Genomic DNA, 18,374 nt, shown 5'->3' with positions numbered 1-18,374 from the left:
TTAGGGAAATTTTTAGAAAATTAGAGATTGTGAGAATAATAAAAAATTAAAGATTCTAGAGCTTTTTATTTTGATAAAAAAAAAGAATAACAATAATACATTTTCTGCTATTTTTTTTATCTTTTCATGTATTTACAAAATACACCACAAACCGTACATGCATAGCGCAAGCGTATGGCATAAAATGCCTTTTCTTTTTTACGGATCAAACAGAACTCGGTGTTCGTTCAACTCACCATTTAGATTTATATTCGGTTCTACGTAGTAAATCTGTTTCTGCAAAATAGTTAATGAAAAACACGAGTTAAAGTCTGATGCACCAACCGGTAGAGTAGAATATGTTGAAAGAATCATTCATATAAAAGTAACTCTACCACGTAGTCACATAATTTGCTAACGAAACTTAAAACAAGATCGTAAATGTGAAACATTGTCTAAAGTGAGTCCCATTCGATCGGACGAAAATACAAATTGTTAAGCATAGCAACAACTGATGGTGCAGACAACAGATTTCCTCCCCCCCCCCCCCCCTCTTCCATATTTAAGGTAAATTCTTTGTGTAAGGTTCGGATTATTACCAGCAGGATAAGACGAGCTGCCAAACATATGGAATAAAGAACTCCTCCGGATGACTCTCTTGTTCATATGAGAAGTGTAACTGAGTGAATATCTGTCGATATAGGACCAAAATAAATTGAAATGAAGCAACAACCATACTTGATAATGAAATGATTTAGTGTGTCAACGGGTGTGGGTTTGAGTGAGTACTTTGAAATTCAAAAATTAAGCAATATCGTCATGTAATTTTACCTTCATCCCGTCGCCTCGCCAGGATCGACAATTATTAATTATGAACAGGAGAACTTTTTCTACAGACCATTCGCCATCCATTCTTTGGGAGTCCATACGACTGTTGAAAAAATCCAATACCTATAAAAGCCAAAACAATCAAAAAGCATGTTTCTTTTGGGGAGGGGGACATTAGGAAATCTTAGAGCATTGAAACGATGGTCTGAACTCTGAACTGCTTCTTCAAGAACAAAGAAATGGAAGATCAAATAAAGAGTTTCATCATATAAACCCGAAGAGCATACATTATATATATTTTCAAGGAGCTCAGCAAAGCGAGGATGGTTCCTGAACGGTTGAAAGACTTCCTGTCAGTGCATAATGGCATAGACAACCTGCACAAATCCACATCTTCATAATTGTTGCTGAAATGGAATGCATACAAGATTATCACACATGTAACTTCGATAAAAGATATACCTCAGGATTCCGCGGCAGTGCATATGTCAAAAATACATTTAATATTTCTAGGACAATTCTCAAGAAGTCGGTATAAATTTGCAACTCTGCAGACTGCAACGAGAGAAATAAATATTATTTTAGGATACACGGAATTTTTTTACAAAGGGCTATATCACATGCCAAAATGAGGACAGTTACCATATCTTCCACAAGGCCGTCCACTGTTGAGATGGTTTTGGTTCGCAATTTATCATCCCTTACCTCTACCAATTTGTTGTACCTAAACTCCCAACACATTTACAGTAACAGTTAGGAAAACAGAGCTGACATAAAATATCTATGAATCACTGTTACTCCCAACGCAAGTATGTTCAATTTTTCCAAGTTTTCCCATGCATTTGGAGGTCCCATAACCATGTCCAAATAAGCATCAAGACAAGAGTTTAGAGTTGAAGACTGGTACTTTCAAGCAATATGAAGAGTCGTGCAACATAGGAAACATTCATCATAGAATCAAGGAAGTGCTATGGTAAAAAAAAGGGGTCTAAATATAAATGACATACTTGCGTGAAAGCATATAGAAGAGGCTGACTAGTCTCTGAGAAGCATATGCACTCAAGTGATGAACATGAGGTGCCATATTTGCCAACGTTGCAAGACAAGTAGTATGAAGATAGACATCCTGTTCATTCATAAAAGAAAAAAAGAACCAACTCCAAATTAACACATTATTAACAGATATAGAACCCATGCAATCAAATATTACAGTCCTAAATCTGGAAACTAACATATGAAGAGAGAAATCCAGCCACTCAACAATGTTGTCCTGGAGTGTGCTTCACTATACATAACATAATCCAGTAAGAATTTATTATACTTTGAGCCATACCCGCAACTTTGACAAGTTATACCGGACGGTCCTTATCAAAATTATGACCATCAGGGAACCAAGAGATGTCTGATGAAGGAGATGCTCTTTATACCATGAAACACCAGGCAGCATCTGTCCATATAAATAAGACATCAAGCCAACACTCATTTATCAAAGTCCAAATCTGACAAACAAAAGAGATGCTTACCATCTTATGAATGCTTGCATTGAATGAAGAATCTTGACCAAGTATGAGGAGTATAATCAGCAACATGTATATTTGATTTGATGTCCTCCTCGAAGCACTGTATAATGTTTCCAAGATGGGCATCAACTGTTGATATTCATCATACAAACACAGATTAAAACCATATGTGACATCATATAAACAAGCTTAGGTGTTTATGCCATATACATACTGAAGAGTTACAATGAACGACTAAAAACAAATTAATAGAAAAAATCAATCAAAATCTGATGCAATGTGTGATTTGAATGCATGATATAAATTAGAAAATGTTCAAGCTATTTTTTCTTTTTGTGGAAAAGGGGGCAGGCAGGACAGAGACAAATTTTAATATGTCAACAAGATACTAGCCACGATTCATATCTTGTAACAAATAAGTGAAAAGTAGTTTTGCAAATGGAATTGCTCAGGGTTATATATGAAATGTAGATAGTGTAAGTTAGAGCTTCTTACCAATGTATCCAAATCAGTTCGCACTAGTACATACTCCAAAAAGTCAGAGTTTCCTTGCAGCAATGAGTAAAGTAAAAGGACAGCAGTCTCATCAACCAAGCACCTGCAGATAGGAACCATTATGAATTACCAAACAAGAAAGAAGGAGCCAAGAGAGATGAATATCGATTCCAAATATAGTAACAAATTGCGAAGCATTTATGCCGATCAAAGTTTTAAAGCTATGCTGAGGATAGAGGCACCATATAATAGAAATCTGCGCTAAGTTGATTTCTTTCTAAAACAATTTTAAACAAAAAATCAATTAAGAAACAAAAGAGAAACAGGAAAAAGAAAGCCAACAGCAATTACCAAGGAATAGAACCCATTCTTGGCAAAAAGTTAGCAAAAACTAACAGCAATAAAGAAGCAATCATACAAACTTCTTTGCCGGAGTTGGCCATTATGAATACAAAGGAAAGCCTTAATAATCTCATAAAGGTCATTTTAGTCATTCACATAGTGCTAATAGAACAGAAAGATACTTACTTGCCAAGGGTATCAAATAGGGATGCAAAAGGTAATCTCACAACTGGTCCATTTTGTGCATTCCCCTCAATATCGGCACGATCAACTGCAAGCAGAATTCTTATTCATTTGCCAACAGTCTAGCATGGCATCAGAATGGCGTGCTCTAGCATGGCATCAGAATGGCGTGCATGGAAAAAAGAGAGAAAAATATATTTAAGAAATGCTATTAGCCTAAAAAGATATTGTGAAGAGATCTCACATTTGATGTCCCTTGCATTTTCTAAGGCGTTGCTGTAGGGGTTGATAGTAAAATATGTATTTACTTTAGAAACAGTATCTGAAGTGGCACTGTCATGACTTCTATCTGTTATCGACCCATTACTTACAACACACTTATGGTAATGAATAAGAATAAGTAGCACATGGAGACTGCAATCTGCCAGTTGATTTCTATAGCCTTCACTATTTGAACTGACCAAATGATTGAATGGCAACAATACAAGGTTTGCTGCAACCATAGCATACATGTTATCATAAATATACTCTAGCAAAAGCTGTTTGTGGTACTGGGCTCAGTATTAATAAGAGTATCAAGTAAAAGACCATACCAGCAGCAGAACCAACTCTTTGTAGAACACCCAGTTGAAGAAAAAATAGAATAAGCAGCACTACTAGATGGAAGACGAGGTCGCATTATGTAACTGAGAAGCAATCTGCGAACTACCAAATTAACCAGCAAACTTTCCTGCTAACCAAAGAATGTGTAAGTAAATTTGAAATTTTTGGAGCAAAATATCATGCTAAGGTTTTAACTTTATAACCTGAGACATTGCAGCATCAAGAAAAGGGTTTACATCTTTTGGCCCTGGGGTTGGACCAGAAAGAAGTTGAGTTGACATCGCAACAAGCATGAAGTTGAGCAACTCCTGGTGTAGAAGGGACGTCGTAGGACTTGAGAGGAAAATAGTGTAATATTAGGAGAAAATTAAGCAGAAATGCCAATGTAAAAAAATTCATTATTAAGCCCTGGTGTACCTTACGTCTATTGTACCAATGAAGGTAAGCACATTATGCATTACAAGATTCTCAATCTTTTGATCTGCACATTAGAAATAAAAATCAGGTCATGACGCAATTCATCAGTAAGTAACGACTTGTCAAGATACTCATTTACAAACTTCAATTTCAAAACTCACGAACAGATGAGGATGAAGAGCCAAATAGTTACAGATTTACCAGTCATGAAATCCTTAGGAACCGGTTCATTTTCATGAAGAGACAAGCATAACTCCATCATGTTGTCACTCTATGAATTCTCAATTATGTACCTCAAAAAAACCGATGAAATATACACCGCATTAATGGCCTTCAAATAAACCGGAGACGGAGCACCAGATGTTAGAATTGCCTTTTGTAAACACCATGAAAGGTGAATCAAAATCTTTGCAAGGTGCCTGGTGTGGTGGTTGTTTAGAGCTACACATGAAGGATCCACCACAAATAGACAAAGTCAGCATGATTGTGAGTATTGGAAACAAAACGAATGATCTTCAATTAGTAACCGTATAATTTAAAAGAGAAAAAAAGGCTACTAGGAGTTACAATTTTAGAAAATGCCTCTCGTAATTTTAGCATTGAAGTTGGAAATTGATTAATTCACGCAGCTTTGTTTTGTTAAGTTTGGAAGTTGAGTACAGCTCTCATAAATAAATGCATTCAATATAGTAAAAATTAAGTATCAAATGACAAATAAATATTTTCAATATGTTAAGATATTTTTAAATCATCTAGTTTTAGATGATAAAGTTTCCTAGCGCACAAAATTCAAGCAGAAACTCAAATCCCCGATTCTCCAAACATTCTTTCATCTACATATAAAATCACCATAACAGCACTCCAATTCGGTGTTGAAAATTAGGCCAACAAAAAACAGAGATGGTGAAACTGTAAAAGTCATCAAACCTTATCATTAGAAGAGCTAAGCATTGTATTCCTACATTCTAATTACTACCATTTTCGAGATAATAAATCCTATTAAAAATACCAAGAAAAACAGGCGCATTTATTGAATCACAAAACATTAAGCACTAAATTTCACCGTTAATTATTCCAAATAAAAGGATCAACAAAATGTTTATCCAAATTAGAAGTAAATTTAGCAGAGACAGCACTTTACCGAAGAGCTCGCAAGCTTGTTCAACACGGTGAGGGGCCGAGCGGAGAGTGAGAGGAAGCTCCAGAAGCTTCTGCCAGAAATCAGAAGCCAAAGGAAACGATTTCTCGCCGACGAATGTGCCGATTAAGTATTCCGCCGTCTCGGCAGTGGTGCTTGTATGGCGCGGAGTCGAAGGCACCGCTCCCATTCTTCCGTTCCCGTCGTAGAAAACAAAAGTCGAAGAAAGGCGGTTTGACTCAGTGAGTCAAGAAGAAAAACTGAAAAAACGATTCGATTCAGAACGAGGAAGAGGATGCGCGTTAACGAATCTTAGACTCTGAATCAACTGGCATTGTAAAGATAAGAGAGATCTGCGCAATTTCAAAATGAAAATGAAAAATTCAAATGGAAAAAAAAAGAGAGAGAGAGAGAGAGAGAAGAAGAAGAATGAGAAGAAGAAAATGGAAGAGGAAGCTTAGAGGGGGAAGGTTTTGAAGAGAGGTAGAAAGAGAAAGAAGAGAGATAAATCGAGGGCTCATTCGTTTTTGTTTTTAAAATTTTTTAATTTTTTCTCTTTTTTTGTTTTTATTAATATTTTTTAAAATTTTAGACGACGTTGACATCAATACTTTTTTTAGTGTTCCACAATTACCCTCCTTCCTTTGTTTAAAATACAGATTTTAGTTTAATAATTGTTAAAGAGATATATTATTATATATTATGATTAATATATTATATTATTAGAATATCAAATTTCCAATATTAATTGAATAAATTAAATTGTAAATTTCATAGTATTAAATTTCTTTTTAAACCTTTCAGTTCTAATATTTTATCTTTACCAAAATAATTCGTTTTAAATGAAATATATTACTTGATTAATAATTAATATTTATTTATATAATCTTTTTATGTGTATCTAATTTCTGATATGGTATATATTACATTACCATTTTCACTAACGTGATATATAGTATATTAACAAGTAAACACGTGTAAAAATATTATATTAACAATAACTATTGATTGTTAATCGATTAACTATTATCAATCAAATAGGTTATTTCAACCAGAATTAAATTATTAAACATTAAAAATATTATATTTTTTATAATTTCTAATAAGTTTATATTTATATTACATTTTTCTTTACCTTTTTACATGTTTTTGGTCTTTTTTATGGATCGTTTAGTTGTTCTTTTCGTTTAATTTTCTCATTGTTGGATTTGATGTTTTGTCAACTGATTAAAATAGTGTTTATATGTTATCTTGCTAATCTTTTCTACTTTGGACCTCGGATTAGATTTGGATATGTTGTTTGCGTTCGGATATAATTTTCTCACGACACTCAACTCCGATTTATGATTGTCGATGGTCTTTCAATGGTTTGATTTTTTGTTGTGATTTGTTTATCGATGCAGTTAGATTTACTTGTATATTTTTTTTTGTTCAAGTTTTTTGGATGTGTTTTTAACTTTTTTTCTTATACGATCCTTGTACGTCAACTTAAGAAACATCTTCAAATTCAACTTCGAAAAGAAAAGAAAATGCTAGAAATTTATGAATGTATAATAAATCTGTATTTTGATAATATATTTAATAATTTGTTCATTTAGATTTGCTTGTATATTGTACCACGGCGTAATTATTTTTAATATATTGTACATACATAAAACATTTATATTGTACAGATTTAGTACATTTATGTTAAAAAAAAAGAACAACTGAGTTCTTTTTTTTTTGTGTTTAGGCTTTACTTTTAATAGGGAAATTCAAAGTTATAGTTTCTAAAGAGTTAATTACATCACATGTACTCAAAGTATGATATTCATTTTAAATTGGTCCCTAAATTTTTAAATATTTTAATTTCATCCTTAAACTATAATTATCATTTTAAATTAGTCTTCAAACTTTTGAATATTTCAATTTCATCCTCAAGCTATCACCTTCATTTTAATTGGTCCCCAAACTTTTTGGATATTACAGTTTCATCACAAGCTATATGTATATACTAATCACATCCCTTGTTGATAAAATTGTTAGGCCACGTTATATTATTATACGCTTAAAAATAAATTTAGGTTAAATTACGGTAGAAACTAATTACTTATTTGCATGAATTTTGGGATGAAATTGGAACACTCAAAAGTTTGGAAAACAATTTAGAAAGAGAGTCATAGATCATGGATGAAATTAGAATGTTCAAAAATTTAAGGACTAATTTAAAATGAGTAATTACTTAAAAAAATTAAATGTTCATTTTTCTTCGTCGGCAAGAGCCCACCTGGCAATCAGTGAAATAATATTTTCTTTATATATATTTTAAATTTTTAATTACAAAAAATATATACACAAATATGAAGTAGTTTTCATATTATTATGAAATAAAAAACCCCCCGTCCAATGACAAGTCTCGCCTCCACACGCGTTTCATATTTTTAATTAATAAAAGTTATGGGGCTCTGAATTTCATAAAATTTGTTTTGATTATATTTTGAAGAAAATAGGTTAAACTATGCTCTAAGTCCCTACACATTTAGAAATTAATCTTCATACTTTTATTTTTCAGGAATTCAATCTCTTAAAAAAAATTAGATTTAAAAATGTATGTCCAATTATTAATATTTTTAAATTTATTGCAATGAGCTTGAATTTAACAATATGATTTTAATGGTACTAACAAATAAAATTACTCTTTTAAGTCTTACCAAACAGAGAGACTAAATTTAAAGTAAAAATATGATGGAATTGTGGATGTACAGAACTTATATCATATTTAAGCAAAATCAGCTTTTATATTAATACGAAATAATAATAAATTTGATGACGTGGAGTTGGGCAGCAATTAGGAGTGCCACTCATTTTGTTGACTTTTTGTGATTTATGAGTCTCCTTTGACGCTTCTCTCTTTTTCATTTAGGCCCCAAATAATAATTTAATATTCAAACGTGGTGCAACATTCTTTGGCCCATAGAAAAATCCATTATTGTTTTAATTTAAAAAAGGATTAACTTCTTAAGTTTGACGAAATAGAGAAATGAAATTCATACTTGAGTGTATATTTTCTTATTTTGATATATTTGAAAGGGACAAAAGAACCATTAGTCCCTAAACTTAGTTGTTTTTCTCAACTTGGTCCTCAAAAATTTTATTCATATTAATTTCTAAATTTTACATTTTTCTATTTTTAATGGTACGATCTTAAAGTGACACGTGGTTAAAACGATAAAAATCCAAATTAAGGAGAGAAGGACAAAGCTTTGTGGATAATTACAAAGGAAAAAAATAGATAAGCTCAAAAGATTCACATTTGGGCTTGTGTCGGTGGGTATTTCAGGCAAATTTGATCCAATAAGATATATGGGTTTTTTTTATTTAGCCCATTAGGGCAAGTCGAAATTTATTTTGGGATATATGGTCTTTCTTACAGTTAGGGATGGCAATGGGTCGGGTTAGGTCGGGTTTTTGGGCCACCCGATCCAACCTGAGAAGAAAGGGACCTCCACCCGTGACCTGACCCGACGAAATTAAGGTTTCACCCGACCTGACCCGAATATATGACTTAGAAATCCGACCCGACCCGAAATAATAAAAAAAATATTTTTATTCAATAAAAACAGTAACTTAATTGAAAAAAATTATATATATATATGGGTATTATTGTAATTATCCCTAAATATATAGGGTAAATTATATATATTTTTCGGGTCGGGTCGGATTTTCCCACCCTAAACCCGACCCGAACAATGCATAAAAAACCCAACCCGACCCGACCCAAACCCAATTTTTTTAAAAAAAAAATCTGACCCAATCGGGTCAGGTCGGAACCCGTCGGGTTCGGGTTGAGTTGCCATCCCTACCTATAGTGACATGAATTTCATCACGTCGAGGTGACGAATTCCAATAAAAATATTATTTTATTCTACTTTTTACCTCGATGTGATAAATTTTAATAAAAAAATTATATTTTATTCGAACTCGCAGCGTGACGAGTTCAAATAAAAAATATTTTTTATTGGAACTTGTCACCTCGGCGTGACGAGTTCCAATAACAATGTAAAAATATTGTAGATCCCAAAATAAATTTTGACTTGCAAAGACTAATGACGTTGGTTGTGTCGTTGGATGACTATATCATCGGTGAATGGAGGTTTGATCGATAACAGCGACGACAAATAGCGGTGGAGGTGTGGGTATAGAAATTAGAATAAAATACGAAATATTTGAATATCATTTTGATAGAGACCTTTAAAATGATAACGTTTGTAACGTTAGACATCTGAATTGACCGAAAATTAGCTTAGACACTTAAATGAGAAAAAACTATATAATTTGAGCATTTGTCTTTATATTAAACCTTTTTATAATCATCGTTGTTCAACTCATTGAATGATTGATTCAAATCAAGTATTATAAAAATTATTATAAAGACAATTTATTCTATTCAAGACGTTAAAATTTAAACATTTAACATTACTTAAAAAAATTGAATGTGTCATACCATGTAACTAATTAATTATGAGAGTATAGAATAATAGAAGATAGGCAATGGCCCATTGGTCTTGTCCCCTCCAATAAATTAGACATTAGTAGTTTTAGTCCCTTAAGTATCAACGGATCAATTTGAGCATTGACAAAATATTTAATTTTGATCTCAAATTTTATTTTTTTTAATGAAAACTAATATTTTAACTTCGTTCGTGTTTAAAAATATAATTATAAATGGTGATTAAACTTGTATTAGAGTGAAACTATAGCCAATTTTCCAAAACTTTTTCAAGAAAATTAATAGCAAACTCCTCAGTTTTTTTTTAATATAAAAATTATTAAATATTAATATTTTTAAAATTCCGATATCACAATTTAAACTTTCTAACCCGTTATTTTAAGAATATTTCAATTGAATTTCATTGAGAATTTAATTATGTTTAAATGAATTATATTAAATAAATTGCAATTTTTAATGTTATTGTAATTTAATGAATTATTCTATTTTTTTTTAATAATGTATGCTTTGAAATGTGAAACGAAATGTTTTGGTATAAAATAATACTATACATTGATGGTATATAAAGATTAGGTCAAATATAATATTATATAAAGATAAACAATGAGTTTGTATATTGTATCGGTTCGTACATCTAATTTTGGTCTTAGATTAATATCAAGTAATTTAAATTATATTTTTTCATATTTTAATACGTTTGGTATAGAGTAAATAAATTTAGTCAGTTAATCACACTGCTCGTCTTTATGCCTCGTATTCTCTTAGATTATAGATTTTAAAATCATTAGGAGCACTTTCATTTTTTTTCCGTAGAATCTTTCATTCACTTTCCCTCTAAATAGAATTAGAATTTTTTAAAAATATATTTAATCTAATTTGATCAATAATGACATGTATTAATATATATTTACTCATACCAATTGGTATAAATTATAATATTTAAATTAATTTTAACACTTCTCTAATTACACTTTAAAAAAAATATAATAATACAATGAGGTTATTTAATTTAATAATTTTAAAATTTATATGTACATATTTAATGTCTATTTACAAGTATATATAATTATAGATAGATCGAATGGATAGACGGAGAGAGTTGTCCCGTGAAAATGTCAAATTATCATATATAGTTTTTTTATATATATTTTTATTAATAATTTATTTTAACATAAAATCTTATATTCATTTGTGCTAATATAATAATATGAAAATTATTTTACCCATACAATAACAAAAACAACATGTTTATCGGTACAATACTAACTAGCTTACTTTACAAACTATTAATAAATTTAATGATCGTGTATCATTAAGAATGAAATCATTTAATTTTATTTAAAAATATCACTTGTTTTCCATAATAATATCTCAGTATATCAATATGCATACCAATAAAATTAGTTTTCAACGTTAGTATTTTTTTTGTTAATTGGCCATTATTTTTAGTTAAATTTGGCTTACCCTATTAGGAAAAATGAAATTATTTTAATCATTAAAAATTATTAAAAAATATATATATAGAAAATTTTAATCATTTAAAAAAATAAAAAATGCATAAAATATACATGAATTATCGTATGAGATGTTATGTTAACGGTTTTAAAATTTTAATTAATAATTTTATTAAAATGTAATTATTAGACTCTAATTAAAATATTAAAAATCAGATTCGACTTAATTTTAGAGATTAAGGGTTAAACTCTACTAGAAAAAACTAAAAACAAAATGACAAATAAGTAAACTTTAAGTACTAAATTCATCTTTATGTCCATCAAATATAAACTTGTTTTAAAAAAGAACAATTTAACCAATCTTAACATAATACAGCAATTAAATAATCCATAACCAGAAACAAGGGTTTACACTACTGGTAAAGGATGAGATGCACATTGTTTGAGTATCTATATTTAAATTTAATCGATATTTATAAAAATGGCTGTCTCTTTTTTTCATATATATGGAGTAAGTGGGAGGTAAGATAGTAGGTTACCCCAACACCAGTTGAGAGCAGGGGAGGTAAGATAGTAGACTACTCCAACACCAGTTGAGAGCAGCTTCCGTAAGAGACCTCCGAATTTATGAAATGCCCTCCGTGGGACTCGATCCCACGACCTCAAGGTTAAGAACTTGTGCTCTACCAACTGAGCTGGATGGTCATTTCTAATGAGGTTATAATTATTTGAAGGGTATTGTCAAGTTTCCCCAATGGATTTTGCTGGTGTTTTTCCACACTTGTTTCATTGACATGAAAATTAATCTACAGGTTTTAAATTCTAAGATTGAAGAAACAAACCTGAAACAGTTTTACTAGGTAATTTGCCATTACTGTCAGTCCAAATTAAGGCCACCATTGAGCCTGTTACAGATAAGAAACTGAATGAAAATAAGCTTAATTACCTGCAAATTCTACTTGGGACTAGAACCCAAGAATCCCAGATGCTCAACCAGAACATCAACATCTACAATATCGTCTTCGTCAACCTGCAAAACTGGTGTTTCTTCCTCCATATCATCATTCAAGAAATCATTCCAAAACCCTTCACCAATTCTTTTATCTTCATCATTATAGCTTCCATGTTCTTCATTAATCCCCTCTACATGTTCCAAAACCGGTTGCAAGTCCGTTGCAATTTGATCAAATTCTGAAACTTCAAATCTACCAATATTTATATCATCATACACATCAGCTGGTTTAGCACTTTTGTGCCTCTGGTTATCGATCCGTCGCCTTCTTTTTGTGCAGATAGCTTCTTCAAGCTCTTTTCTCTTATCTTTCTGATGTATCAGTTGCTGAACAAAGCTGGGATTCTTCATTGCTTTGGCTAAAAAACCCATCATCTGTTGCTGTTTCATCTCGGTTCTCTTCAGCTTTTCTTCCATTACCTGCAAACAAGTCCTGGTTTTGTGCTGTTGTTGTCTGAGTTTCACTAATTCCGCCATTAAAACCTGCTTGTCACGCTTTAAACTATCGATCTCTCCTTCAAACCCAAACCTCCCAACTTCAACACAAGGATCTAACAGGAGTTGCTGCGTTTTTCTCCTCGTGATACACTTGAGCAAATGCCTTTGCCCTCTAAGGAAACTTTCATTAGCAAACTCCCATCTATCTGGATCAACCTTCCTAAACCCCTACACAAAAACACTAATTTGAATCACATCTTCAAATACATAAACACTAATCTATTATTAATTTGTTACTTACATAGGTATTGAGCTGCCTGACAAAGCTTGAGAAGTTGCTGTGCTTGAAGTATCTAGGCAAAAGGGTCATGGAAAATGCTTGGGGATCCCACACAATGAAGCTGTTGTTTCCTCTACTCCAAGAGATGATCTGATTGGTGCTTGAATCATCTACGATTTCATATGTTTTTGTGAGAAAAGGAGGAGGACCTGCATCATGGAGTCCTTCCATTGGTTGAGGTGCAGCCATGGAATCACCAGCAGCATATGTTTCTCTTGCATAAGGATTCATCTTTTTCCTCAGAACCAAAGAAAGAAGAGAACGGTCAGAAAGGCCTTCAAAACTGGGGGTTGATTTGCAGATTCAGGCCATGGATGGATCCTAAAAGCTCACTGGTCTTGAAGCGCAAGAGAACAAGAAAGGAAAACACACATGGAAAAGTTGAGAAACAAGATACAGATGTATGAACATGGGTGTCATTAGGTTAAATGAATATGATTCCAATATAAATAATTGTTATCCGTCTTTATATATATATATTGCAGATATCATATCTTTTGATTTTGGTTGGGCGGGAGACCGGCTGAGGATGCAAAAAAAAGTAAGAAAATAAATGCAATGGTTACTCCTTTTAGAAAGTCATTTCTTTCTTTTTTTTAATAGAATAAATGCAATGATTTATTCTATTCACATGATTTAAAATTTTAGTCTTGTTTATAAGATATAGTACTGTAGTATTTTACTAAATCAATTATTTGTTGGTTCGGTTTTTAAAAAAGAATTGAATTCATTGAGTGACATTAATGGTTAAAAAGAGTGTTGTTCTCCCTTGAAGTCATGTATTCGAATAGTTGTATATGTAGGATATATATATAATGATTAAAAAGATTATAGATAGAAATTATCTTGTAATCATCTCTGGCAATTAAAAAGACAGTAAAGAATTAAGGAAATGCTAAATTGAGACAAAAAAGAAGAGAAAAACTACCCTTGCAAAATGTTATATTGTAATTGATCGAATTTATAATATCTCAAATAAGGATTAATATAGAATGTTTTAAAATTTAAAAATTAATTTAAAATGTAAGTTATAATTTAAAATTGATATAAAGTATGTTTAAATTTAGGGACCATTTTGAAATAAAGATCTAATTTGAGAACTTCATATGCAATGATCTTTTTTCCAAGCATAATGATATATTAAACTTAATAAAATATTAGAAGATTGTAGAATTGAATTTTAAGAGAAATGATAGCACACTTGAGGACAGTTAAGGAGAAGGGTTTGGGGTTTCCCAACAAATATCTAGCAAATAGTTCTTACTTTATTTGAAAATATCTAAGCATTTAAGTAATATTATATGCACTAATCAAAGTGAATTTATATCTGTTGTCTGCCTTTGAACCGATCTTGCTTTATTATATATATATATATATATATATATATATATATATATAATATTTGTTTTTTATGCTAAGGTATCGTAATTAAAATTTTGTGTTATTTGTAAGATATATATATTTATATATATATTATTATTAATTAATTAAAAAATTATGAATAAATACAATTTTATAATCATTTCATATTTAAAAAATGGACAATTGATATTTTGTATGATCTTATAAAATAGTAATTATTAGATATAATGGTACCAACATGGTAGTTGAAAAAAAAACTATATATAAAGTTATTAATCAACTGGGTTCGGTTTAAGTGGAAAGTAGATTGATATTATTTAAGTAAGTTTCAAGTTCGAATCTTTATGTATGTATAAAATCCTCGTTAGGAGATTCAACAATTAAAATCAGGTGTGCGACCAATCAGGTGTGCGACCAAGTTTGGTTCGAATTAGTCAATTTAGTCAGGACGAAATCTTGAGAATCAGATAAGCAATAAAAAAAGGTTATTAAGAAAAACTTTGAGAATTTTAATTTTCTTATGACTGAACCATTATATAAAATAAAATTTAGAATATAAAATATAAAATATAAAATATAAAGTTTTGTAAATATATTTTTATATAAAATGTTTTCATTCGTGTTTTGAGTATAATTAAATTTCATAAAATACTTTATTTAGATGAAACTAAAGCTTTCTTGGTCTTTGGTACTATAATGGTGAAAATGAGTTGTGCTTGGAAATTAGGGTTTCGTGGGGTGGTGTAATTTAGAGATTGTACAAATTCAAAATATTAAAATTTAAGATTTAAAATTAAAATTAAAATTTTATATAAATATATTTCAGACCATCTCTTGATCAAATAATAACTTATAAAATAGTACCTTTGAACAGTGATTTAAGTTGAGTTGAGTTGCCGACTCCACGATTTTCCTTTTACCAATTATGATTGAATCACTAGTAAAAATTTGATTTTTTTTAAAAGTAAAATTTTATATTCAATATTGGAAATAGAGGAAATAATATTAAAAGAATATAGCGCAAATTTAATCAATTATTTCAATTATAATTTAAGATATTGAAATAATTATTATTTTAATCATATAAAGATAAGGTGTTGGATCCACTTGTCTCCCCATTATTGGAACCACAAGATTCCCACCCTCCAAAATAGGGGAACTCTCTTGAACCATCTCAAATCAAACATTATATTTTATTGACTAAAATACGATAAAATTAACGATTATTTTGTTGAATCTCTGACTGGTAGTTAAAAAAATTAATGATTATTTGAGCTTATCGTCAATTTGTTGACTAAGATCTGATAAAATTTGATCCTAAAACTGTTTGAATTGTATCATGTGAATCGACTCCCCCGAGATATGATAAAAACGAAAAACAAAATGAAAGGTCAAGAATTCTTATCTACTCTGGTTTAAATTACGTGAGAGTAAATGATAATTCGGTGCATTTAAACATATAATTTAGATGGAGTTCAATGTTTGACATACATGTACATCAAGTTCAGCCTTTGAGAAACACATATGAAACTAGAGAGATGTACATATATGGACTCTGCAAATGATAAATACCTCTAATGAGCAGCTAATGGCACCTCAACTTTCTCTGTCAAACTTTTAATGTACTCTTTCCTTGCAGGATGATCCTCTTGCGGCCGATTATATGCTGTCCAGACCGGTTCTCCCACGAACAACCTCATTAACTGCACATTGTAGAAAAAACACAAATTTGATCAAGGCATTCAAAACTCGCTCGAAAATTAAGTTCCCTGCATTCTGACCAAAACAATTCTACACATTTTCTCACCTTGATATAGTTGCTGGTGTCAAGAGTGAACCTGTGATAGATTCCAGCAGGCAATATAATGAGATCACCTGCTTTGATCCAAATCCGGACCCATCGGTCATCCTTGTCCCTGGCATCGAAATATCCGCTGCCTTCCAAGCAGTAGCGTATCTCTTCATCGGCGTGTATGTGCTCGGTGTAAAAGTTCCTCAGCTTCTCCTCATAGTTAGCAACTTTCTCTGGGCACAAATCAAGCAAATCCTATACGTACAGCAAAACATGAATTTGTCAAACAAAGGCCCTAACTGCCTCTTCAAATTTAAAAAACTAGGCAACTATATTACTTATACTCAGTTTCGGTTTTCTTTATAAGTTCGTCCATGTATTTAGAAGATCTTTGAGGGTCGTACTCGTATTCCGTACAGGTATCTTCCGAATAGGCATTGGACTTAGTATCAGACATAGTATCGACTACAAGAAACAAAATTCCTTGTCTAGGGGATGTTGTCACTCTAAATACAGTGTCCTATCAAGATTCAAATAGGTAAAGGTCAAAAATAAAGTGACTGCTATAATATTGAGATCGAAAAGCAATATATCAATGGTTTGCTTTGCTTCAGGAGTTATCTCCAGGCTCCAACGTCATCCGGACATAGTTATTAGTGTCGGATATAGATAAATGTCCAACATGAGTATGTTTCTGTCATACACGTCTGAATAAGACATGGATCGGCCACAAGTACATAGGAAAAATGAAAGTTCAAGATAACATAGGTTTCTTGTACCCAAAAACCAGATTCAAAATTCATTCTAAGAGCATAAAGGGCCATGAAATTAGGCAAAGCATACATAGGAAAAGCAAAGAGTGCAAAAAATAATTGAACATATTAACTGTTACAATAAATGACAACACAAATTACGTGAATATTCCTAAACAAAAGAAATCACAGGTAGAAGAGAGAAATTTCACTTTATCAACGTTAAACTCTTGAATCTTAGTTACATATATATTTGTGTACAAACACAGTAACTCAAATTTAATTGAATCCGAAAACCTTCACATTCACTACAGATTTTATTTTTTCTTTTAATTTATTTCTTCACCAAACAGAATGTATCGAGAAATTCTCAAGCAGGTTATAATGAAAATCAGATCAAAAACTCAAAAATTAACACTAAATTTGTTTAAACAAAGTTAAAAATGTATATAAGAAAGGGCTAAAAGAAGCAAAATTACCATGTAATTGTAACCTCTAGCTTCTCTGATCTTCTTCAACTCCTCATCGTTCTCGTAATCCTTGGGGTTCAAATTCCAATACAACACTCCAATCTCTGCCATTTATTCAAAACCCATCATATTCATTAACTCAACCCCCACCCACCCACCCCCCCACCCAGAAAAAAAGAAGCAAAACCCAGAAAATTATAACCGAATAAACGATTAGATCTCACCTGCCAAGTGGTCTAACGAAACAGGCTCGTTGGGATTGCGTTTGTGAGGAAGCCTCTGATCTTCTTTGCTTTCATCCATAAACCAAGCCTGTTTTTGTATTTCAAAAGAAAAACCCGATATCAAATCAATTACCAATTCGATTGAACTTAGAATCAAAGTTGTAGCGAAGAAACTTACCTCGATAGCCATGGATGTTGTTGTTGACTCGGATTTGGGACTCGGTGACTGGGATTCAACGTTATCGAGTCCAGTGAGTTTCGTTTAGTATTTATAGACGACATCGAGTCTACCCGCCATGTGAGATTTTAACATCGTCCTTGATCGTTGATTTCCCACGTGTCGCCTCTGGTTTTCTCATGTTGTTTTTGTGGTTTAAGTTTGTTTTGTAAACCGAATTATCTCTTCGTTTTTGGCTTCAATTGAACTCTTTCGTTTTTTTATGGACCAAAATGGAAAAGAAGTAATTCCGTTTTCTTTTATAAATTATGAAATCCAGAATTTATGTTGAAATATCATAACTAAAATTTATCACACC

The 18,374-nt window shown here is 31.4% G+C and overlaps 2 protein-coding genes and 1 pseudogene across 3 annotated transcripts; all 3 read right to left on the bottom strand.

Annotated features, from left to right (window-relative positions):
• Positions 1-201: 201 nt before the first annotated feature.
• LOC120198727 lies at positions 202-5,892 on the bottom strand (annotated as a pseudogene).
• LOC120198722 (1,2-dihydroxy-3-keto-5-methylthiopentene dioxygenase 1-like) lies at positions 2,529-18,164 on the bottom strand. Of its 2 annotated transcripts, XM_039200006.1 has the most exons (7): positions 18,017-18,164; positions 17,839-17,926; positions 17,624-17,718; positions 16,408-16,647; positions 16,145-16,303; positions 11,258-11,260; positions 2,529-2,540 (listed from the first exon to the last, which is right to left on the bottom strand). In XM_039200006.1, exons 1-5 carry the CDS (start codon positions 18,026-18,028, stop codon positions 16,175-16,177), a joined length of 564 nt encoding a protein of 187 aa, XP_039055937.1. In that variant the 5' UTR covers positions 18,029-18,164; the 3' UTR covers positions 2,529-2,540; positions 11,258-11,260; positions 16,145-16,174. The 2 variants fall into 2 exon arrangements, with proteins under 2 accessions (XP_039055937.1, XP_039055936.1); XM_039200005.1 differs by lacking the exons at positions 2,529-2,540; positions 11,258-11,260 and having other exon boundaries at positions 16,037-16,303.
• Positions 12,179-13,666, bottom strand: LOC120198719 (heat stress transcription factor A-6b-like). The gene is made up of 2 exons (XM_039200003.1): positions 13,200-13,666; positions 12,179-13,126 (listed from the first exon to the last, which is right to left on the bottom strand). The coding sequence occupies exons 1-2, from the start codon at positions 13,467-13,469 to the stop codon at positions 12,404-12,406; spliced, it is 993 nt and encodes a 330-aa protein (XP_039055934.1). The 5' UTR covers positions 13,470-13,666; the 3' UTR covers positions 12,179-12,403.
• Positions 18,165-18,374: the final 210 nt, after the last annotated feature.

This window comes from Hibiscus syriacus, unplaced genomic scaffold (genome assembly GCF_006381635.1).
Source record: "Hibiscus syriacus cultivar Baekdansim isolate YM2019G1 unplaced genomic scaffold, ASM638163v2 tig00004779_pilon, whole genome shotgun sequence".
Classification (NCBI taxonomy): Eukaryota; Viridiplantae; Streptophyta; class Magnoliopsida; order Malvales; family Malvaceae; genus Hibiscus; species Hibiscus syriacus.
This window is presented reverse-complemented; position numbering and strand designations above follow the sequence as displayed.